Source organism: Anastrepha ludens, chromosome 2, assembly GCF_028408465.1.
Source record: "Anastrepha ludens isolate Willacy chromosome 2, idAnaLude1.1, whole genome shotgun sequence".
NCBI lineage: Eukaryota > Metazoa > Arthropoda > Insecta > Diptera > Tephritidae > Anastrepha > Anastrepha ludens.
Window position 1 is genome coordinate 157,201,251 of NC_071498.1, and position 25,432 is coordinate 157,226,682.

Consider the following 25,432-nt stretch of genomic DNA (forward strand, 5'->3'; position numbering starts at 1 on the left):
GCTGATCATATAAAATTGTAAATCAAGTAAATATATTGAATTCATATCTAAATAAATCAGTTTAAATGTTTAGTTTAAGTTTCCATCTTTATAAACGTTTTAGAATTTCACCTCATTTTCCACAGTCTTATAAAAAAACACTCTCGGCCGTTAAGGGTTAAAATATTTATAATTTCAAATTTCAAAAAAATTTTTAAATTAAAAAAAAATTTTGTTAAAAGAATTTTGGTTTATTAAACATTTTTTAAAAAAACAAAGAAAAGAATTTTATTTTGTTTAAAAAATATTTAAAATTTGTTTTTAAAAAAAAAATTATACAAGAACTTTCCGATTTCGAATAACTTTTCGAATTTTTGAGAGTAAATAATTATTTTTCTAATTTTATCTTTAATAATTTTTTTTTTTAACTAAATTTCTTTTTTGGCTGCTGCTTATTTTTTTTTAACTAAAATGTTTTTTAACTAAAATTCTTTTTAACTAACATTTTTTTAACTAAAATGTTTCTTAACAATTTTTTTTTTTACCCTACATTTTTTTTTTAATTACAAAAAAATCGTTAAAAGAAATTTTGTTTTTTACCTTTGAATTATTTAAAAAGGTAACAAAAACAATTTTTTTTTGTTCAAAATTCTTTAAATACGTTTTTTAAAAAAATTTTAAAAAAATTCTGATTTTGAAAAACTTTGCGAATTTTTGAGAGTTAAGTATTTTTTTTTAATTTTTAAATCACACTTTTCCAATAAAAAATTCTTTTTAACTCAAATTTTTTTAACTTAAATTTTTTTTCAACTAAAATTTGTTTCACCAAAAAGTTTTTTTGGTTTAACTTTTTTTTTTTGAACTAAACTTTTTTTTTTACAAAAATTTTTTTTAACAAAAATTTTTTCAAACAAAATTTTTTTTTACCTTAATTTTTTTTTTTTTAATTAGAAAAAAAAAGTTCGTTAAAAGAAATTTGGTTTTTTAAAACATTTTAATTGTTTAAAATACTAACAAAAAATGTTTTTTTCGTTTAAAATTCTTTTAAAAAATTTCAGATTTTGAAAAACTTTTCGAACTTTTGAGAGTAAATAATTTTGTTTAATTTTTAAAACACACTTTTTTAATAAACAAATTTTTTAACTCAAATTTTTGTTCAACTAAAATTTTTTTTAAGAAAAATTTGTTTTGTTTTAACTGTTTGTTTTTAACAAAATTTTTTTTTAACAAACATTTTTTTTAACAAAATTTTTTTTGTTTTAACTTTTTTTTTTTAAATAAAATTTTTTTAACTAAAATTTTTTTAGCTCACAATTTTGTTTTTTAAACAATTTTTTAATTTGAAATTTTTTTATTTTGCTTAATTGCTTGCTACTACCTGTGTCGCATTTAAATACAAATTATGTACTTATAATTTTTTCATAGAAATTTGTATTTGTTTGCTTTTTTGTAAATTTGTATTAAAAACATTGTTTATACAAAGAGTTAGTTTCGCAAAACAAAAACAAAAATTATTGTTAATTAAATAAACTCACTTTTCTGTGTATTAAATATTTTACATATACCCGAATATTTATTACTTTCATAGTTCTAGTAATAATAATAATAATAATCATGTGGATTGCCATCATTCAATATAAATTACAACAAAACATTATAAATCGAGCTCAACAAAAACGCAAGCCTTCCAATATATTAAAATATAATAAGTATGTTTGTATAAAAAAAATTAAATAAATTAGAATTTTACATTTTAGCAACGCGCCAAGCAAAAAAGCGCATGCGATATTCCTATAATTCGCTTAGAAAAAATTTTACAACTAAAGAGGAGCCTAACTAAATTTCTTTCTGTTATGTTCGTAAAAGAAATGCTCAAAAAAAAATAATAATAATCAACCACTACGAAATGTAGAGTCCAATGTGTGTGTGTGTTCTTTATGATTTTGCTTTCGATAGTTTGCATAAAATTTATAACAGCTAAAATACAATGACATCAAAGTACAGCTGATGCTAGTCTTGGGTAAGAAATATCGCGTTCAGGTCCAAATTTCGTTTAAAAAACAATTTTTTTACAGTTTTACAAAACAAAAAGCGAAAAAGTTTTGCAAAATTTCGCTTCTAGAAAAATCATATTCGTATAATATAACATTTTTTTTTTACTTTCCAACAAATAGTCAGTTTTGTACAGCAAAACTACTTACTTAGCTACTAAATTTATTTAAAGTTCTACTCAGTATTTTTTTTTTCACTTCCCTTTAATTCCACTCTTCTTCTTTATAAAACTACGAGTAAGGCACAATTGTTTTGTTTCTTGAGTTTTCCGCCAGCCACAAGCGGTTACTTACATTACATAAATATTTATATATACTACGTCAAAAAAAACAAAAAACAAAAAAAAAATTCCAAGCCTTGCTTGGCAGTTTCACACCTCAACGCCATAGGTGCGATCGACCACATATTCAAATCGCTGATCCTTCTGATCGCCATTGGCGCTGTTATTCTGCACTGTCGCCGCTGTGGCTGCTGCTGCCGCGCTTGTGCTAGGCGTTGGCGTTACATTTGTTGTTGTTGCTGCCGCGTTGGCTGCGGCCGCTGCTGCTGCTGCAGCTGCTGCTGTGCTCTTGGCTGCATTCAATTCTCTTCGACTAACCGCTCCGCCTATATGATTCTCATTGAGATTCTTATTTCTATTGTTGCTAGCGACGAGCGCCGTATTGATAGCGATCGCTGTTTCGCGTGCCTTGTCCTCCTCATCGTCTTCCTCGTCCTCCTCCTCCTCATCCTCCTCTTCGATGAGATTGGCATCGGGCAGCACATAATCGGCACGATCTGGCAATTCGGGCACTGGAAAGCCTTTGCGTGTGAAGAAGGTCATTTTTTCCCTAAAAGAAAGAATCAAATGGAGAGAAAGAGAGAGAGAGTGAAGATTAGAAAAGTTGCCATGAAAGGAAAGCTAAATAATTAAATTGGCTGGGGCTTTATTTTCAGTATTTTCAATGCTAGTTTTGCGTATAGAATAGAGTGAAATGAGAGGGTTGAGGAGCTTGCTGATGGTGCTCACACTCACCAACGTAAATGTACGCCTGTATCAGCTGACACGAATAAACTAATGAGAGCCCCATGTAAATGAATTCTCACCACCGTTCCGTTCCGTAGTATTGTAGATCGTTGTTTCATTTGATATGGGCGTACGGGCATACGTTTACGTTGGTGATTGTGAGCACTATAAGGCGGGCACCCGCTTGCCTAGCATGAGTACGTCGAACTTATAGCGCTCACTATCAGTTTTGAAGACGGAACTATACAAGGAACTAACTCTGGATGCACAGTCTTCTTATATGGAGAAGCCTTCATTTTGCACAAGATTGCCAAAATAATGCTACGAACTTGAAACAGGAAAACCACCAACTTTATACTTTTATCACTCTTCAGGAAGAAATGTAAAATATTGGTTGGAGTACTGACGGAACATCTTCTCACTACATATCACGCACCTAAAATGGGATTGGTACATGGAAAGATGCGTGTAACTTAAGCAAAGAAGAAAGGGAAAATGTATACTACAAATTGCATTTATGTAAAAACAAATCTGCAATCTCTTAAAACGATATTTGCAAGGAAAACCTACAGAAAACAGAAGCATAAAATTTCGGAATTAATACTAATTTGGTGAATGCAAATCAGCCCGGCAACGACTAGTATTTCACCAATTTAAATGAGACAAAAAGCGCAAGCTAGTAAAATTAGCGACCAAATCACACGTGATTAAATGGGAAGAAGTTTGCCTAAAAAGTGGAAGATTTTCATGTGTACTAAATAGAACTAAACTTCAAGCAGAGATACATTTTTATAGGTACAGAAAGCTCTTGGTTTCCAATGTATTGATATATCAAAGCACAAATCCTCTTCATGCAAATGAAAAGCAACGTCATAAGCAACTAAGCATTGTACTTTCCTGCAGGGTTAGAACACCTCCTTTGCCACTGTCCTGCTCTAACTAGAACTCGTTACAACTGCCTGGGTTCGGTATACTTTTCATCGCTGAAGGATTTGCTGACAAAAGTTTAAACTATTTATTAAAACTCGCCAAAACAGGTATCACAAACTATGTTTAACACGACTCCAACAACTCGGGTGACACTGCGGACCCTTGTGGTCTATGTGAGATCTATGTGAGATCAGCCAGATATACCTTACCGAACCTAACCTAAAGTTAGTTTCATTTTGTTATTTTATCGGCCTCTCTGAACAGTCTGAAACTAAAATCTCCACCTTCGAGATATTTGAGAGGTTTTTAGATTGTGCTGGGCCAGAGAATAGAATAGGAATAAAGTTGATGGCCACACGAGCCCAAGATAAGATTCTCAAGTGCTATTTCTAAGGGCCTTAAACCATCACAATCGTTTGGTGTTTTCAATCAGCCTCTCCAAGCAAAAGGAAACAAATCCCAGTTCCTTAATGAAATAAATAAATGAAATGAAACATAAGAAACAGGTCAATCGATTTTGCGATTTATCTGTTCGTGGAGTGACGAAAGTTTTCAATTGGGATTTCGTTCGTTTATTTTGAACCTGTGCATTTCCGAAGGGTAGCCACACTCCAATCCACTCAGCTGCGGCTGGGTGAATTCTGCTCGAATTCAAGAAATTGATTATTCGTAAGAAAATTATAAGCGTGGAGCCTTTTAATCTAATAAATGTTGTGAGATCATTTAATAATGCAAAGAAAAGTGCCAACAACGAAAAATTATCATATCATATCTTATCTGAATTTTATTTGCGTGCTCATATCATCTTCACTTGCCGTTTGCTGAGTATTCCATTTTCGTGTAAACAAACGATCTCAACTTATCTGATGTTTTCTCACCCTAATAATTGCTTGAAGCAAATTATTTATTTCTTCTTCTTCAAATTTATTTTTATTTTTAGAAATCATGCGTTAAGTTTCGCTCAACTAAATCAGATTAATATCAGTTTGACGCAATGATAAAAAAAGGCTATCAGTGCTTTCTTCTCTTGGTCACAAAAATTATCTAATAATTTTCAGAGTAGAGGAAGTATTACCAAGAAAAAACCGGCAAAGCTAAGCGGTCTCTTAATGAAAAATTTGTATGTAAGTCTTATGACTAATGAAATATAATCGGGCGGGTTCTGTAATTCATTTGCGAGTGGATTTCATGGCGATTTCCTAACATTTACTACGATAGTCAAACCGCGATTAAGGCTCTAACTACACCATGGTGCAGAACGGAATTAGTAAGCCCCTGTAAGGAGGAGATCAAATCTCTTGGGTGTGCAGATAATATTTCTCTGATCTGGGTTTCGGGACATAGGAACATAGAAGGAAATCAAATTGCTGATGAGCTTACCAGAAAGGGGATTGAGTTGGCCTCAGAGACCTCCTACCCGGTCATCGGCATCCCCCTGACAGTTGTTAATGGGGAACTGCACAAATTATTTCTCAGGAAGCGCAGAAAAGATGGAGCTCCATTTCTTCTTGTGCTATTTCGAAAACCCCTTGTCCCCAATACGATATACGGAGGATTCGGAAAGTCCCTTGAACTCCTCGCCATCCAATTTCCAAACTCGTAGCTGTGTTTACTGGTCACTGGACGATCGGCACACTCGCGGAAAAGCTGGGGTTACCATTTAACCCCCATTGCAAAAGCTCTGGGGACATTTCAGACAAAAAGACTGTTGAAAATTTTATCTGTAAATGTCCGGGTTTGACAGCTAGATGACTAAGGTCACTGGGCACTCTTTTATTCTACAGCCTGGGGTAGGGTGCCAACCTAAATCCAATCAATATCCTCCATTATATCAACAGCTCTGGCTGGCTGTAGACAACTGCCTGCTGGAGGTCTCATAATGGTATCAAAACGGCGCTTTAGTGCTACTTGAGGAGTGCTAGACCGGCACTTCAACCATTTCACCTACCTACCCTAAGAAGTGAATATAGAACCTGCCTGCATATTTCAACTTTCCCACTTTTTTGACTTAAGACAAACACAAAAAAAAACACCCGCACCATAGAAAAAAAAACAAATCTTCCTACTTACTTGAATGACAGTAAATCGGGTGATCCTTTCGGCACCTTGGTTTTACGCAGCTTATAAATTTCTTTGGCAGTTTTCATCAAAAGCTTATGCAATTGTTTCTCTTCCGGGCATTTGGCCGGATCGGCGCGTTCGACTAAGCGCTGGAACTCCTCATTCTCAATAGCCCAGGCGGCAATTAAGGGATCGCGATTATCACGACCCTTCTCAAGCCTAAAATAAAGTGAGCCAAAAAAAAATTGCTTTTAGCAAAATAGCTTCGAAAAATTGTGCGTACTTTCACTTACACATCCTTCAAGTTCTGCAACTTGGCTATTTGATCATTTAGGAAATCTAATTTACTATGCTGCGCCTGCAGATCTAGTTCCAGATCCAAACTAGTTCTGGGTATATGGGTATGACGAAGTTCTGTAAAAAGGAAATTCGTAATTTAATAATAATTCATTGGCGTTCATAAAGGCTTTTCGCTCTAAGCGTTACTTACTTGTGACTTGTTTGGGTACTTTGGTGTGGAAGCGCAACGATCGTCGCTCCACAGCGCCACGATGGAAGGGATGTGGCGTGACGCCGAAATGCATAGCCGAATCCGAGTCGGAACGATTCAATCGGCAGATGTAACGGTTTTTATTTACTGCCGCCGACGGTGTGAACGTCTGCGAACGTTTTACCGGCCTATCGTCGGCCATTTGCTGTTGCTGCTGGGATGCACGCGATTTTTCCGGCTGGAATGCGCACTCGGTATTGGTTTCCTTGTCCGCATATTCTTGCTTGATCAGATCGATGCAGTTGTATGCTTCGAGCATTTTCTTTGTAAAATCAGCTGTAGTTATTGAGAAAAATCTTAGATTTGTGAAATTTTGTTTGCATATCCAGGCGCTTACCATCTGTCAGCCCCTCTAGCTCATCATCATCGTCGTCATCCTCATCATCGTCCTCCTCATCCTCCTCGTCTTCGTCGTTTACGCTCAATTGTTCTTGCATTTCTTCGGTGATTTGCGCTTGCATCTCGAAGGGCGGCACTTGATTGCGTGTCAACGTTGATGTTTGTGACGAGGTGATGGTCGATTCATCGGACGACTCTTCCTTGGCAACATTCGGAACATTGGTGCCCGTAGTTGACGTAGACAAATGAGGCGTTGCAGCTGAATTGGCAACGCCAGCTGCAGCCGCCGCCGCAGAAGCAGCTTTGGCAGCAGCGGCGGCACTCGTTGATGGCATGTCCAGTGGTTCGAAGGTTGGCATGAATTTAGAGCTGAGCACATTGTACCACTTGAGTGTGGAATCATCGGGGTTGAATTCGGCCATGCTTATCTGCACAGTGCCCTGTGGAAGATGTAGTGAAAAAGAGTGGAAGAGAAATCTTTAGACAACCTGCTTTTGAATGTGGCGTGAGCTTTAACTTACGATTATCTCCTCCTTCTGGCCGGTCATGCTGACCACTGTGACCTGCAAGCTCTTCGTCTGCAGTTTACTAAGCGATATGGGGACGGCAAAAGTGTCGCTGAAAACGGGTTTCTGGAAGTCCGACATGGCTTTCGTGCGAATCGATGTGAGCGAATTTGGTAGCAAAGCGGCGCGCAAATAACTGTAGTGACGAATAAACGCATGAGAAATTAGTTCATCTATGTAATAAATGGCATTAACTTACACTTGTGAATTGTCTGCGGTCGCAGTCCATAGCGCTGAGAGATTGTTCGCACGTTCCAGCGAGACGACTAGTACACCCTTCTCCTTCAGATACTTCAATCCGATCTGCACTTGTGCCAATTCCTTGCGTGGCAGATGCGCGCGTGATGCCTCGAAAACGCCCGAGTCACCGGCGACCGACTCATTGCTCACCGCCGCGGATACGGAGCGTGTGTTCGACGAGGAAGATGAACGGCTGAGCATCTCTTGCGGCAGATCTAGTAAAGATGGCTTCTCGGAAATCGGTGACAGCGGCGCAGCGGGCAGGTTAATTGGTGCGGCTAAGTTCAGCTTCTGCAGCTTAGCCTCCAGCACCATACAGTCCAGTAGGGTCGAGTCCAAGTCATGCGCGTGTGTGCGTGCCATGGCTGCCGCCAACGCTGGACTTGGCTGGTAGAGTGGTGGCAAACCAGCGCCAGACGATGTATTGGCATACGTGGGCTCTTCCTTGAGCCGCTGGTTTGTGGACGCCGTCACCTGATCGGGACTGGCATTGTATTTCATGGGCGAGGCGGGTGGTGTTTCCATTGATAGACTGCTACGCGGCGAAAGCGACAACTCCGATGAGGGTTGTTGTTGCAATTGTGGATGCGTGTGCGTAACTGAATGCGTTTGTGACTGCAGCTGCTGCTGTTGTTGCTGTTGCTGTTGCAGCTGCAATTGCGTTTGTGCGACTTGCAGCTGTTGTTGCTGATAGAAACGTTGTGAGCGGCGTTGCAAATCGATCACATCAATTTGTGAATCGACAGCGAATGGGTCGATGTAGATGTCGGTGAAGCTGAGCGCGCTTTTGCTACTCGCCGTCGACAGCGAACCCAGACTAGAACCGCTACTAATGGAGAATGTGCTCTCCGACGAGAATGACTTAAGGCGTTCCTCCAGTTTTTTCGTAGATTTAAGCGCCTCTTGCAGCTCACCCACCAGCAGCTGTTTCTCCTCGTGGAAGCGCAGACGCTTCGCTATGCACTGATTTGTAGCCTCATACGCCTCATTCAGATCCTCTTCCAGCTTGCGACGTGTTTGCTGTATAACACGCACCTCCTCGGGTGTGCGCGACTCCATCGAAATGCTATTCAAATCGTTGAGGAATTTCTCCTTCTCCTGTATCAACAAAATGCGATCCTTATCCGACTCTAATTGACCGGGATCGATGCGTTCCACATGATCGGCCAACTGTTGTTGTAGTTTTTTGATATGTTTACGCCATTCCGAGTATTGCAACTTCGTTTTGGCCATCTCTGCGAAACGTGCGCCACTATTCATATCGCCAGCACCACACAAATCCGTCTGCGAAGCAACACAAACGCGATCGAATGGCGATGCAGCATTCATCAGCTCAGCATTTTCGTCGTTGATTTGTTGACGGCTGAGCTCATTCTTGATTTGCACTAGGCTACGCATCAGCTCTTCGCGCACCTTCTCACCCGACACCAACGACTTGTGCACCTTGAGCATTTCCTCGCGTATGGCCTGCACTTCGGCAATATCATAACAGCCATTCTGGCGTGCATTGATCTTCTCGCCCACCGAGTGCAGCGTATTCATGCCACGTTGCGTAAAAGTGATGTCGTGTGTGATGTGCTTGAGTTCCTGCTTTAGCAGACGCACGCGCTCCTTAGCCATAGCCAGATCGGCGCGCAACAACTCGGGATCGTGGCGACTCATTGAACTCGAAGAGGAACACACTGAAATGGAGAGGCCACGAGTTAGTTTGGTTTTTGACAAAACAATTATGTAGGTATTTAAAAAGAAAATAAAACAAAAAATTACACTTACAACTACTCCTGCTGGCCGCCAATTTATTCAGATTATTGTATTCTTCCTGCGCTATTTGCAGGCGCTGCTGCTTAATATCATACATCTCACGTTTATTTTCTAATTGATCTTGGGCCGCCGACAGATAGTCGCGCAACATTTGCTCTTGCACGCTCTTCCATTCTTGGCGCGGATCCTCCAACTGCGTGGTCTGTTCAATGTGATTGATATAATAGCGTCCGATGTGCGGATCGTACGCTTCCTCCCAGCCATGCGGCAGCTCATCGCCGACACAATCTTCGAATGACTGTGGTTTGGTATAACTGGAAATGAAAGAAAACGGAAATACTTAGTGAGTGCGTTAAAAAGGGGTGTTTATTTAGGATACATATGTTAATTTATGCGTAAGTATGTCTGTACCAAGTGTAAATACATTTCTAGTCTAATCTATGGTCTACAATCTGATATAAACAGCAACTTCCGGCTCAATGCGCGCCACACCGATGAGTGTGTGTGATGATGGTCTTCGGAAATACTTTTCTGCTGCGACAAACTTCAGACAAGTAGCCAAGCAACCAAGCAACCAGTCAGTTAAGTGGCTATTCGTCCACTAGCATACTTGATTAGCTACGAGTATTAGGCGACGGCGCAGTTGCGCGTGGGGAAACAAGTTTCCATTGGCGCTTGACTCATAACTAATCACCCATTTCCCACGCTGTTTCCAGTGCACACACTTTTACATACAAATGGCGATACTAACTAATTAACAAAATGGCATTTGCTTGGCCGATTGGCCGGACGATTGCTTCTAACTACTTAATCATGCAAATTCATGCAGGCCACAAGTGCACACACCTGAAAATCTAAGTGTGGAAGTCAATATTTGTTTTGAGAGAAAAATGTTATGCTATTTTCATAAGACAACATCGTCTAATAGCTAATAAGGCACACCTGCAGTTGGCTTTTTAAATATTTGCTTTCAACATTTTTTGTAAGATTAATTTTTTTGAAGAACAGCGACAACGCCACCACAACCACCGCCTTTTGGCGTTTACAATGCAAACAAACAATGGATTGATAACACTAGGCAACAAAATCAAAAAAAGAGAATTTAAAACAATTACGAAAAGGACAAAAAAAAATTATAATACAATAAAAAAAAGAAAAAATGTATTATATTAAAAACAAAATGTTATTAACAACAGTAAAAAAAAAAAAAATTAAAAGAAATAACAAAATTACAGAAACAAAACAAAAAAATTAATAAAGCGGCAAAAAACAGTTATAAAAAAACAAAAGATTTTATCAAATTAAAAAACTTAAAAAAATTTAAATCAGTAACATAAATCGTAAAATCATAAAAATATAATAATAAAAAAATAAGCATTAAAAGAAATAAATGAAAAAAAAATTTAAATGAAAAATAGACTTCAATTCATACGACACTTTTCCATAAACCGTTAGTTAAAGTACAATAGGCAGTACTTGAGCGATTTGCAAATTTGTTTGTTACAAATTAAAAAAAAAATCACAAAAATTAAAAAAAAATCACAAAAATTAAAAAAAATCACAAAAATTTATTTAAATATAAATTAAATATTTGTGCAGGTTTTAAGCTCTCGCAGAACAAAATCAACCCAACAATCACAAAGTTATAATCAATGAAGTGAATTCACTGGTGATCTATTTAATATTAACAAAGTTTTTCAAGTTAAAATTTTACTTTGAATTTAATTTTTTTTAAATATTTTGTTCATTCTTTAGCCAAAACCATATAAACTAACCGCAATGCAAAATTTCAAAAAATCTTCATCTAAATTGGGACCTTTCAAAAAAACTTTCTTTTGAATTTTTAGAAAAATTTCGAGTATGCAAATTCATAGTTCAATGAACATTCAGTCATTCAATCATTAGGTACAAAAAACGCATTTTTTAAGCGGCTAAAAAATCGCGTAGATTAAAAAATCGGTTTTGGTGGCGGCTCTTGCGATATTTCCATATAATAAGTGAAATTTAATTTTTCAAGTTTTGATTTAAAATTTCTTAATCTTTAATTTAAAGTTTTTTTTTATTTTTCAAGTTTTAATTTAGAATTTTTTAGTTTTTGATTTGAAGTTTTTCTTTAATTTTTCTGACTTAAATTCTTTTAATTTTTAATTTAAAGTTTTCCTTTCATTTTTCAAGTTTTGACATAAAATTTTGTAATCTTTAATTTAGAGTTTTTTTTTTTTAATTTTCAAGTTTTGATTTAAATTTTTTAATCTTTAATTTAAAGTTTTTCTTTAATTTTTCAAGTTTTGACTTAAAATTTTGTAATTTCAAGTTTTTTTTTTAATTTTTCAAGTTTTAATTTAAAATTCTTTAATTTTCAATTTAAAGTTTTTTATTTTAATTCTCGAGTTTTGATTTAAAATTTTTTAATCTTTAATTTGAAGTTTTTCTTTAATTTTTCATGTTTTGACTTAAAATTTTTGTAATTTAAAGTTTTTCTTCATTTTTCAAGTTTTAATTAAAATTTTTTAATTTTAAATTTCAAGTTTTTCTTTAATTTTTGAAGTTTTAATTTAAAATTCTTTAATTTTCAATTTAAAGTTTTTTATTATATTAATTCTTATCTTTTTTTAATTTTTGGTATTGTTTTTTAATATTTTTGGTTTTTTACTTTTTAATTTTTGGTATTTTTAAAAAACTTTTTTTTTTACTTTTCAATTTAATGTCTTTTTTACTTTTTAGGTTTTTTTAGTTGTTAATTAACATTTGTTAATTATATTTGTTTTAATAGTTTTTCATTCACTTTTTTTAAATCCTTATTTAATTTTTTTTTTTAACTTTAAGTTTTTTTTAATCTTCCGTTAAAATCTTTTTTAATTTTAAAATTTTTTTTTGTACTTTTTAATGTTTTTGTTTTAATATTAAATTTTGTTAATTTGTTAATTAACTTTTATATTTTTCTTTTATTTTACTTTTTAATTCAAAGCTTTTAGGTTTTTTTAATTGTCAATTAACGTTTTTTTTATAATTGTTAATGAAATTTGTTTTAATAATTTTTCATTCATTTGCTTAAATTTCTAATTTTAATTTTTTTTAATTCTAAGGTTTGTTCTAATTTATAGGTTTTAATAATTTTTTTAATATTAAATTTTGTTGTTTACTTATTAATATTTTTTTTATGTTTTATAGATCATTAATAAATTACAAGTTCTCGTAAAGTTTTTGTTGAATTTTCACTTAATTTTAAATTTTTTGACTTTTAAGTACTTTTTTATTTTATAGTTTTTATTCATTTTTAATTTTAATTTTAAATTAAATTTTATTTCTTATTATTTAATTTTTTTCTGAATTTAGAATTTTTTCATTTCATATTTTTGAATTTCCGTTCGTGCTTTTTTTTAATTTTTAATTTAATTTTTTTTTTTTTTCAATTTGTTTTTGTTTTTTTTTTTTGTACTTTTTAATTTTCTTTTATTTTTTGCGTTTTTTTCAAATTGTTAATAGGATTGTTACTTTATAGAAGATAGATACAATATAACCCTAACTCAATTAATAAGCATTATTTTTAATAATTGTTAATAAATTTTTTTTAATATCTTTTCAATCATTTGTTTAAATTTCTAATTAAAATTTTTTTAATTTTATTAATTTTTTAATTTATTAATTTTTTTATTAATTATTCTTTTATTAATTTTTAATTTTTTAACTATTTTCTTTTTTACAACTTTTGAGCGTGTAAGGTACCCTTAAAAGATTCGCTATTATTTTGCGTGGCTTTTTGTACATTTCGATAACAAATAAACAGAAACTGAACGAGACTTTTTTAAGGCTTGAACTGTAAGTTTGTTGAAAATGAATAATTTTCAAGAGTAAATATTTGCCTTCCAAATTTAGTGCACTGGCAAAGTGGTATCACTCTATCATAAATATTTGTATTTTATATAAATTTTATTTGATATTTTATTTATTGCACATTTATCACTCAGCGATGTGACTCATATGGAGATATACTGAAGAAATATTTATGTGTTTCCTTAATTCTATTTAATTTGCAAGTTAAAAGCACGCACACACACATGCACATATTGACTCGGCTTTCAATTCGTCATAAAAAATAACTCTCATTGCTTAGTTATGTCAAAAATTTAAAATTTGATATGCTGACAGTTTTATGACTGACTGACTGTCACTCAGTGGCAGGTTAAGCTTGCGGAGAATAGTGTTCAAATATATAGAATTGTGTACATATACATATGGTACATGTGTATGTGCATATACATACGTACATATATTCAATACTACTTTAAATATTTAATTATTCTCTCAAATTGCCCGTAGCAACAGCTTGAGGCACCTTAGCGTCCATTGTTTGGAGCGAGCTCTCAAAATGCTTACTAATGCGTAACGCCATTAACAAATAAGAATTAAAAAATATTACAAATTTCATATAAGAAAACAGAAGATAAAATAAATAAACAAATTTAAAATTAAAAAAAAAAATATAAAAAAATATAAAAAATAAAAATTACAAAATTCAAAACAAATGAGTTTGTCAGTTAAAAGCAAAAGTCCATTTAACAGAATATAATTACCAGCACAGATCCATAATTCTGTACCTGAATGAGAGCTCATTTGTTTATTTATTTTTAATTTGTGTGAGTGCGCCCTGCTAGGAATTCTATTAGTATCGAACTTCTTCACTTACAGTAGGTTTAGCGAGATGAAAATGAATTTGACAGAATCAGCTGTTGAGAAGAGCTTCTTTTACTCTCATTTTATCTTCATTTCTGTTATCTTTTCTATACAACAGAATCAGCTGTTGAAAAAAGCTTCTTTAACTCTCATTTTATCTTTATTTCTATTTCCTTCCTATCCAACAGAGTCAGCTGTGGAGAAGAGCTTCGTTTGCTCTCGTTTTATTTATGTTCATTTCTATTATATTTCCTATCCAACAGAAGAGTTTCTTTCACTGTCAGTTATCTTCATTTCTATTTCCTTCCTATCCAACAGAATCAGCTCTTGGGAAGAGCTTCTTTTACTCTCATTTTTTCTTCATTTCTATTATCTTTCCTATCCAACAGAATCAGCTGTTCAGAAGAGTTTCTTTAACTCTCATTTTTTCTTCATTTCTATTATCTTTCCATTCCAACAGAAGAGTTTCTTTTACTCTCATTTTATCTTCATTTCTATTTCCTTCCTAACCAACAGAACCAACTGTTGAGAAGAGCTTCTTTTACTCTCATTTTATCTTCATTTCTGTTATCTTTTCTATACAACAGAATCAGCTGTTGAAAAAAGCTTCTTTAACTCTCATTTTATCTTTATTTCTATTTCCTTCCTATCCAACAGAGTCAGCTGTGGAGAAGAGCTTCGTTTGCTCTCGTTTTATTTATGTTCATTTCTATTATATTTCCTATCCAACAGAAGAGTTTCTTTCACTGTCAGTTATCTTCATTTCTATTTCCTTCCTATCCAACAGAATCAGCTCTTGGGAAGAGCTTCTTTTACTCTCATTTTTTCTTCATTTCTATTATCTTTCCTATCCAACAGAATCAGCTGTTCAGAAGAGTTTCTTTAACTCTCATTTTTTCTTCATTTCTATTATCTTTCCATTCCAACAGAAGAGTTTCTTTTACTCTCATTTTATCTTCATTTCTATTTCCTTCCTAACCAACAGAACCAACTGTTGAGAAGAGCTTCTTTTACTCTCATTTTATCTTCATTTCTGTTATCTTTTCTATACAACAGAATCAGCTGTTGAAAAAAGCTTCTTTAACTCTCATTTTATCTTTATTTCTATTTCCTTCCTATTCAACAGAATCAGCTGTTGTGAAGAGTTTCTTTGACTCTCATTTTATCTTCATTTATATTATCTTTCCTATCCAATAGAAGCAACTGCCGAGAAGAGCACCTAAGAGGACCTAATTTTTCATTTTCGTTTACGATCACTGACCATTTTGACAAAATCTTCTGAGTTCTCTCACACATCTTGTCTTCAATTACTTTCCTATTTAATCTTCAATTACTTTCCATTTCAATCAGTATAATCTTGCAATCCATTATTCCTGATCATTGCCATGGAAAGAGTAATGGTTTACGTATACTTTTTTGCTTCGTCACTACTAAACTCTGAGAACAGCTGTCGCTACTCATGGCAGTAGTGCCGAAAAAGTTCACAAAAATGTATGTCATAAGTCTCGTTTGTCCCTTCTTCTGTTTCTTCTCTTAGCTTCACAATCCATGAGGGAACATAGCATCATCAACAATTTTTCCCCACTTTATTCTATCCATGGCTTCATCTCTTTAGTTCTGTACGTTCACTTCCTTAAGATCTCATTCGACGTCATCTAACTATCTCTTTCGTAGGCGCCCTCTTTTCCTTGCACCAATCGGTGTTAAAATAAAATTTCCTTCGATTTCGATTTCCCTACAGGGCATATATACTTCTTTGTGTGTGTGTGTGTGTGCACTTCTTAAAGGTGCACAAACCTGTTGCCATTTTGACAGTTTACATAACACCAGCAAGGCGCGTCGCGTCGTCAATGAACTAGAATTTGGCGAGAAGCAAAATATATTGGTCAGCAATTTTTTGGCCAAATTTCTGAGAATTTTGTATTGTTTGCCTTCGAGCGAGTTATCGTTATTTATTTAATTTTTATTACTTTTGTTTTTTTTATTTTTATTACTGTTGTTTTTTGTTTTATTTTTGTATTTTTTTTGCTTCTACTTTTAGCATTAAAATCAGCGCAATGCATGGGATTACTCAATATTTGTTCGCAATTTAATTGACAAATAAAATTTGCGCTAATTATGCTATAAAATTCTAGGAATTTTAAGTGTTTACTAGAAGCAGCAGAAAATGAAGAAGCAGAAAAGGCAGAAACATCAGCAAAATAAATACTGCAAACTGTTCATGAGCCACAAACGCAATACGCAGAAGCGCGCATTGGGTTATAAAAACAGATAATTGCACCGATATTTTGAATGAATGGGTAAGTGATTGATTAGCTGTCGCAAATGTCGCAAGTGCCGTAGATGGCAGCGCGCATATGCACATACGTCACGCTACTACACACATTCATACATATACACACACACTTATCTGCCCATACACACACACACATGCCCAGCGCTTTAGATAAACTTAAACGCTAATCTTTGCATACCTAAAAGTGATTTTTTTCTTCTAAGAATGCTTTTTAATGTCTCATCAACGCGTTTAAATTTAATTGCTTATTTTATCGCGAATTTCAAGTAAATTTTATTTTTCTATTTTTTTCTATTTTTTTTTTTTTTGTTTTTTGTTTTTTAGCACTTTGACTTATCCATTTTTTGTTTGTCGTTTTGCCCTCTCAACCAATCAACACAATTATTTACGTCATTGCATAAGCGTTAAGTGCAGCGTGTCGCGCTGATGGTGGTTGCCATGTTAGCGGGCACGTTCGCCGCGCGGCACCGCAATAATGTGGTTTGCCTGCTCGCACGAGTTGTGGGAAGCCAGCATCGTAGCGCTGGCACGCGGAGGCGCGGCGCATGGCGGTTAGATCGCGCATTGCAAAAATGCTAAAGATTAATTGATTTTGGTGCAGCCACTAAGTCTCCGCGTTCGTTGTCAATGGCCATTGTGTGTGCGCGTGTGTGTGTGTGTGACAGTGCTAGGCGACGATCGCGACGAGTGTGAAAATGCGGGTCGTCTGCTAGCTGCCTATGCGCTAGCGAGCGTTTTTGGCTGCCAGCCGCTACGGCTAGTCAATCAATTGGCTGCGCGATCGTCGCGTTATCAAAATATGTATGTGTGTTTGTATGTATGTGTGACCGCTTTGTGTGTACTGCAATGCGCCGTCCTTTCGTTTCGCTGCCCACCTCAACCCATCGCACCACTTTCAATCTATATCAGCTATTAAGCTGGTGATTTTATTTGTGCCAAATGTTTCGAGTGAAAAATATTTTTAATGCCTGGCAGCTGTTAGCGATCAAAAATGTGTTATGCCTGCATGTATGTATGTATATATGTATGTGCATGATCATAGCGTATATTTATCACCGACATTCTTGCTTCATCAGACATCAATAAAAACACATGCACACATGCACGCATACATACAATCGTTCACTTGTATAGGTAGGTACATACATATGCACATAGGCGGGTTTGTATGTCCGCATGCATTTGTGTACATATTTTTATGTCTAGAAATAGGAATAGAGATAAAACATTTCTGCGAAGTAGGTATCTTAAATACCTACACCGCATTCCTCTGGCGTTTATTTGTTTGCTTTCGTGTGTTTATTAATTTTTTAGGCTGGCATTTTCGCCATTTTTGGCTTGTTGAATTTCTGTTCTTTTTGTCTTTTGTTTTCTTAACGAATATCAAGCGAGAAAAATAAACATTGTTGGCCTCTTAGCATGAGGTATTAGACATGGGGATAGAAAATTTCTAAGCAAGCGAAATGAACAAAAAATAAATGAAATTAAAAATAAAATAGAACAGGAAACAACGCGTGGCTTACAACTTTTTTTAGCAATTTGAAATGGACAAAATATGTTAACGAAGTATGTGGATAGTTACATTTTTAGGCAGTTATTTGTCATAATCAAATACTTTGTGGAGTTTTTAAATGTCGAAATATGTCAAGTGCCACAATTAACAGTGTAAATATTTACAAGTACAGTGTGTGTTTTTAGTATCTTTTTTGCTATATGAAAAAACTTTGATATTAGTACCGTTAGAGTGTACGTTTAATAATAAAGAAATTTTAAATAGAATAAACTTTAAAATTGTAAAAATTTATTTTGAGAAAATTTAAAACTTAAAAATTTATTTTCAGAAAATTTAATTAACTTTAAAATTTACAGAAAATACTTCGGCAAGCCTGCTTAAAAAATTTACAAAAAAGTGTATGGCAACTCTATTAATTTTTTCCCTGAGCGAATGCAAGCATTCCTCGTTAAAAACTTACAAAAAATTTTATGGAAACTCTATTAATTTTTTCCACTGAGCGAATGCGTGCACTCCCCTTTGAAACAAATTTGATTTTATAGAAAACTTATGTCATCTCTACTCAGTTTGTTTTCTAAGCAATTCCGAATACTTGTCTTTCAAAAAAAGGTAGGTTTTATAGAAATTGAAATCCTTGTTTTCAAAAAATTATTGAAATTGCTGGGACAACCCTATTAAATTTTTTTTAAGAAATTTCTAATGCGCGCCTTCAAAAAAAAATAAATTTTATGAAAATTTGAGTTTCAGTGGCAACTGTGTATATAAAAATTTATGCGAAATTTTGTGGGAACTCAATTCAGTTTGCTCGTAAGCAAATTCGAATATTCGTCTTTGAAAAAACTTGAATTTATCGAAATCAAAATCCTGTGGCAACACTGTTTATAGAAATTATAGAAAATTATGTAACTTCTTTTTAAAAGTTGATTGAAAATGCTGTGGCAACCCTATCACATTTTTTTCTAAGAAATTTCTAATGTCCGCCTTGAAAAAAAAATTTATAAAAATTAAAATTCTCTGGCAACAGTCTCTTTCTGCAGGATCCCCACAGCTTCTGCAATAGGAATTGTACGGAATTCCAAGCACTTCCACATGAGTATCGTTCACCCAGTGACCAGTGAACACCGCAATGAGTTTGGAAATTGAATGGCGGGGGATTCCCATCACCTTAAGCGTTCTGTTTCTATCGTATTTGGGCCATAGTATTTTCGAAATAGCGCACGATGAGACAGACCTCCATCTGTCTTGCGCTTTCTTTAGAAAGAAATTATGTAGTTTCCCTTTAACAATGGACAAAGGGACGCCGATATCTGAGAGGGGGACAGCTGAAACCGGTTCATTTCCCTCTATATTCCTGTGCCTAGGAGCCCAGATAAGGGAGATGTTTCCTGCTGGATCGAGATGCTTGAGTTTCTCCTTACAGGAGTTCACCAGAAGTGAGCTGCAATACGGCGACGACAGGGCCTTGATCGCAGCTTGTGTTTTTTAATAACTTTCACCCAATTTTTTAAGAGATCAAAATTAGAAAAATCCTTATTCCATTGAGACATCAGAAAATAAAAAATTAAATTCGATATGTACATATATACATATTTATGTGCCTACACATACCATGTAGTAAATGGGTTTGGTCTATGAAAAGCAATTGCACAACGCACTGCTCGTATACTGAGCCATATAAAAGCCATGCATGCATGCAGATTTAGAACTGATTTTTCAATTGTGCAATGAAATTCCAAATTTAATAAATTTTTTTATTGCTTTTCATTTACAGTCCAATTGGCAGCTATCCATATAGACACACAAACATACATATGTGCATATGTAACTAATTTTCAGCAAACTTTTGAGATCCGATTCAACTGTGCATGCAGACAAATGCTTGAAGTTCTGCTTGAAAAAGTGTAGTAATTTGATATACTCGTTTACTACGATATTTAGCCATAGCCATATACATATGCACATGTGTGTGTGTGTGTGTGTATGTATAGTTGTCCATGCAAATAAATCGTAAGTACACAATGACAGTTACTTATGCACCAATGCATGTATGAATAGGTGTGAAAGCCCCGCTCCCGCAACTACTCGAGACGTCTTCATATTACAGAAGGTATAAACACACATCCATTCTTACATATATGCGTATGTATGCCTGTACATACATATATATTTGCATAGTAGTCGCTCCAGACACCTGAACTCCAGCCACTTGTGGCATACAAAAATGCTTAGGCAAATAAATATGCAATAGCTTCTGTAAAAGGCGTAGCGCACACATTCACACACACACACACACACAAGTAATTTACAGACATGAAAAACTGCATACGATTGCGCTACGCTGGTTGACTAACATTTGTAGCTTTTTTTCATTTTTGAATTTTTATTTGTTTTTGGTTTTCTTTTTTGCCACAATAGTCGTAAGGCTTCCTTAAGTAGCGTTGCACTCAAACTTAAATTAATTCTTATTGATTTTCTTCTTCCTCATTTCTTGTCAAGCGCTTGTATGCGCCTCTTTTATGCTCACTATTCACGAGTAGCTGTTTGCGCAAATTTAACTTGAATGGCAGTTAATTAGTAGTAATCAGTCAAATTGTCAGCAATCCTCTTACAAATTAAAATGTCACTTCAGCGCTTTTTTTTAATTTATTATTTTTTCTTCATTCAAATTGGCTTGCGTGAATTAGTGCAGTCATTTAGAATTGAAAATAAGTGCAAATTTCATTTAGTTGTTTTTACCCCCCTTTTTTGGCTTTGTAATTGTGTTTGGAGGTTATCCTCAATAGTAAATTGAGCTAATAAGGCTATTGTCAGCGAAAATTCTGAAACTAGCAGAAATTAGCATGGAGCACTAAGAATTTTCAACAGCAGTGTGCATTTTTGTAGGTTTCCAATTTGATAACGACTGTGATATGGTGTGATATCCACATACAAGCACACATAAGAAATTAATGCTGGTATTCAGGCAGCAGCCACAACGCAATAGAAGTGACTATTAGACACCAACGCTTTGGGCTTAGTTCCACCTCCTATTCGTTGTGTGCATCTTGATGATTTCCATCTCCAATGTGTTGATATTTTTTCCGCCTTCGAGGCGCAGATGATTTTAATGAGGAGCTTTTTCACTTGCTTCCAAGCAAAAATACACTCTGCCTATGCCTGCCGAGGGGCCACTGATATTAGAAAAAACTTCTATAAACAGAGTTGGTGGCACAGCATTTGAATTTCTAAAAAAGCATTTTTTTTTGCAAAGAGGAATGTTGAAATTTTTTTCGGAAAACAAAAACTTAATAGAGTTGCCAATGAATTATATGTGAATTATTACAAATAGAGTTGCCACATGAATGCTAGATGAAAAATGAGTAGAGGTAAGGCAATGACAAACCTCCGAGTGTATTTCTGCCATGAAAAAGCTCCTCATAAAAATATCTGCCGTTCGGAGTCGGCTTGAAACTGTAGGTCCCTCCATTTGTGGAACAACGTCAAGACGCACACCACAAATAGGAGGAGGAGCTCGGCCAAACACCTAACAGAAGTGTACGCGCCAATTATTTAATTTTTTTTGTTTCAGAGGTAACACACAATTTGATGATTTGAATTTCATTAGAAGCAAATTCTTTAGCAAAGAAGAATATAAGAAACTCCTTACAAAGAGCTACTAAAGAATTGTCTTTCAATTTTTACAAACAGTGTTGCCACATGATTTGAATTTCATTAAAATAAATTTTTTATCAAAGAAGAATATTAGAAATTCCTTAGAAAGAAAATTGAATAGAGTTATTAAAGCATTGTCTTCAAATTTTTATTAACAGTGTTGCCACATGATTTAAATTTCTTTAAAATCAAATTTTTTACTAAGGAAGAATATTAGATATTCCTTAGCAAAAACCGAGAAGATTTACGAAAAACGGGTCTTTAAATATTTATGAACAGAGTTGCCTCATGATTTGAATTTATCTAAAATCAAATTTTTATCAAAGAAAAATATTAGAAATTCTTTAGCAAAAACTGAATAGAATTTTTAAAAACAAGATGTTTTTAAATTTTTTTAAATAGAGTTGCCACACGATTTGAATTTCTATAAAAGCAAATTTGTATCAAAGAAGAATATAGAAACTCCTTAGAAAAAACTGAAAAGAGTAACTAAAGTATTGCATTAAGTTTTTATAAGGAGAGTTGCCACATGATTTGAATTTCTATAAACACAAATTTGTATCAAAGAAGAATATTAGAAATTCCTTAGAAAAAACTAAATAGAGTTACTAAAGAATTGTCTTAAAATTTTTATAAACAGAGTTGCCACATGATTTGAGTTTCTGTAAAATATAATTTTTATCAAAGACGAATGTTAGAAATTAAAGAAAAAAATAACCAAATGAGGTTATCATAGAATTTTCTATAAACTCTTATAAAAAGGGTTGCCATAGATTTTCCATTTTTATAAAAATTGGTGTTTCGTGCCCGAAATTTGGAATCTATGCACTTTCGAATGGTACTCACGTACCAACACATTTGACTGCGGTAACCTAGCAAAGTATTCACGACGGCCGAAGGTTGTCATAGAAACTGAACATGAACTGACTGACACGGTTCTGAGAATATCGGGCATCAGTAGTATTATTTGCAAATTTAAGCAGCACTTGCTGGTTCTGGCGACCGATAAGTCATTTCTTAATCACTAAATTTAATTTATAAAAATGGACATAGTACACTAAGTACCACTAAAAATCGTACAGTTAATTTTTCTTTGCAATATTTGCAGTTTTCTCGTTTTTTTGTGCTAATTTATTAAGGAGACATAGTTTTTATTATAAAGAAGGAGGTATAAATTAAAGTTTCAAGCCGTTTAAAAACAATATCTTATAATTTAAATGGCATCAAATTTAAAAACTTCTAGTTTTTTTAATTAAAAAAGGAGGTACAAATTAAAGTTTAAAACTTAAAAGAAAAAACCTCTCAAAATTCAAATGTCATCAAATTTTGAAATTTTTTGATTTTTTTTATAAAATTTTTTTTTTAATTCAAAAGAGAGGTATAAATTAGAGATAAGAATTAAAAAAAAACCTTTCAACATTCAAACACCATCAAATTTTAAAACTTGTAATTTTTTTATATAATTTTTGATTGGGGTACAATTTTCCCAAAATCACTTTCCCAAAAAAATTTTTCCCAAATTTTTTTTTCCCAAAAAATAATTTTCCCAATGCCATTTTTCCCAAACTAAAAATTTCCCAATAAATTTTCCCATAAAATATTTTTCCCAAAATATCGTTCGTCTGTAAAATATCGCATATACATTTGCAATGAATGGGCGAGTACATTTTTTATTATTTGAAAAGAAATGATTTTTTGCATTCAATTAATTCCGCCATAATTAGAAATTTTGACTTTAGGCAGCAAATTTTGGCTCATGAAATTTTGACACGAAAAGAATGACGTGAAAAAACTTGTTTATATGAGTGAAGTTGGATACATTCGTTACCTTGTCTTTTTATCCGAATTGAAAAATGTATATTGAAAAACTTTTTCGAATCTTTTTCGATTACTTAAGTATAAGATTTTTGATTATTATATACACTCATATTGTCGGAATCGTCGAAAAATGTGAAATAGTAGAATAATAAAAATTAATTTCAGTAGTATTTGTTCGGGAAAGCTATCTATTGGAAAAAAGTTATTTTGGGAAAACATGCATTCGGGAAAAAACAATAAAGCGGGAAAAAATATTTTTGGGAAAAAAAATATTGGGAAAATTATTTTTTGGGAAAAAAAAATTTGGGAAAAAATTTTTTTGGGAAAGTGATTTTGGGAAAAATGACCCCCCACCATAATTTTTTTTTTATTTAAAAACGAGGGTATAAATTAAAGGTAAAACTGTTTAAAAAAATATCTCAAAATTTAAATGCCATGAAATTTTAAAACTTGTGATTTTTTAATATAAATTTTTTTTTAATTAAAAAAGGGTGTATAAATTAGAGTTTAAAGGTTAAAAAAACTCTCAAAATTCAAATACCATAAAATATTAAAACTTGGCAAAAGAAAGATGTTTTGGAAATTTTTTTTATCTAAACATTGTTGGAATTTATTCAATGGGTTTGAGAGAGGCAGCGCCAAGTATAGAAAATAAGTAAGTATTTAGAGATTTATCCTACATTGATCACAAGGGTTTATCATTTTTAAAGAATTAAGACATCTTTTAATTAAAAAAAGAATTTTTTCAAAGTATAAAAAAAAAGTATTTTTTTAAGATTTTTTCCACCTTAACACCTCGAGTATGTCATATTTAAAGTATTAAGACATTTTTAGACGAAAGTAATTGAACTGTGAAAGTATAAAAAAGAAGTATTTAGAGCTTTATCCCACCTTGATCAGAAGGGTATATCATCTTTAAAGTATTAAGACATCTTTAAGTAAAAAAAGAAATATTTTTTCGAAGCATAAAAAAGAAGTAGTTTTTTAGGATTTTTCCCACCTTAACACCTCGAGTAGGTCATATTTAAAGTATTAAGAAATTTTTAGGTGTCAAAAACTAGTTTCTTTAAAGTATAAAAAAATGGTATTTAGAGATTTTTCCCACTTGAATTTCACGAGTATGCCAGTTTTAAGGTTTTAAGAAAATGTTTATGAAATTTCTACAGTTGTCGATCTCATGAAATTTTAGTTTAGCGGCCAAGTTGGTAGGAGCGTAGAAGGTACAATAATTTAAAATTTTTTTTTTTTTTTTGGTTTTCGTTGCCATTAAATTTAAGGTGAATTGAACTTGTTTTTCTTTGCACTTTCTTCACGTACTGTATTATATTATTAAGGGGGTATTCTGGTCTAGAAATTTGAAAAACTCGATTTTTTTTTTGCATATTTCCAAAGATTAGACCTTCAAAAATATATCCTTCAACGGATTTTTCAAAATTCGAATTATTTTCGAATTATTTCAGATGCAGCGGATTTTGTGACGTGGCGTCTAAGCCGGCCAAGTAGAGCGAGTCGCACAAAGAACGGCAGATGTTACCGGACGACTTGAGGACTCGTTCTTTCCAGAAAATCTTTTGTATCCCACACAACCTTTATTTATTCTATATATAGGGGAGAATGGGGAGTTGTGAGACATAGGGAGTTGTGAGACATTGTTACCGTTCGGCATTATTCATTTGTTTACATTCGATTTTAAGTGTCAACAAGTGTTCTCGATGCGATCTCACTTTTCAGCTAGCATTGGTCGTATTTACACGCATTCGTCGCGTCTCTCCAGTTACTGTGTTTTGGAATTTCTCGGTAAGTTTTTTTCATCATTTGTTTTGCGATACATTCGATCAGTTGTTGAAGCAAATTGCAAATGTTAATATATACAAGTTATTAATTGTCCTATTAGCTTTGAATTTACACATTCACTTGGGCATGAACGTTCGATGTGTTTATGACTACGCGGCCATTTATAAAAAAAACGATTTGGGGAGTTGTAAGACAACAAATG

At 33.5% G+C, this 25,432-nt stretch overlaps 1 protein-coding gene across 1 annotated transcript; it reads right to left on the reverse strand.

Annotated features, from left to right (window-relative positions):
• Window positions 1-1,266: 1,266 nt before the first annotated feature.
• Window positions 1,267-9,794, reverse strand: LOC128855672 (protein kibra). Its single transcript, XM_054090764.1, has 8 exons — window positions 9,497-9,794; window positions 7,683-9,405; window positions 7,439-7,619; window positions 6,916-7,357; window positions 6,519-6,854; window positions 6,322-6,442; window positions 6,038-6,247; window positions 1,267-2,861 (listed from the first exon to the last, which is right to left on the reverse strand). The coding sequence occupies exons 1-8, from the start codon at window positions 9,633-9,635 to the stop codon at window positions 2,402-2,404; spliced, it is 3,612 nt and encodes a 1,203-aa protein (XP_053946739.1). The 5' UTR covers window positions 9,636-9,794; the 3' UTR covers window positions 1,267-2,401.
• Window positions 9,795-25,432: the final 15,638 nt, after the last annotated feature.

Excerpts from the sequence above, each read along its gene's own strand:
- LOC128855672 (XM_054090764.1), bottom strand. The coding sequence starts at position 9,635 with ATGTTGCGCGACTATCTGTCGGCGGCCCAAGATCAATTAGAAAATAAA. Across the intron at positions 6,443-6,518 it reads AGTACCCAAACAAGTCACAA|AACTTCGTCATACCCATATA; the intron begins GTAAGTAACGCT and ends TCCTTTTTACAG. Across the intron at positions 2,862-6,037 it reads CCCGATTTACTGTCATTCAA|GGAAAAAATGACCTTCTTCA; the intron begins GTAAGTAGGAAG and ends TCTTTCTTTTAG.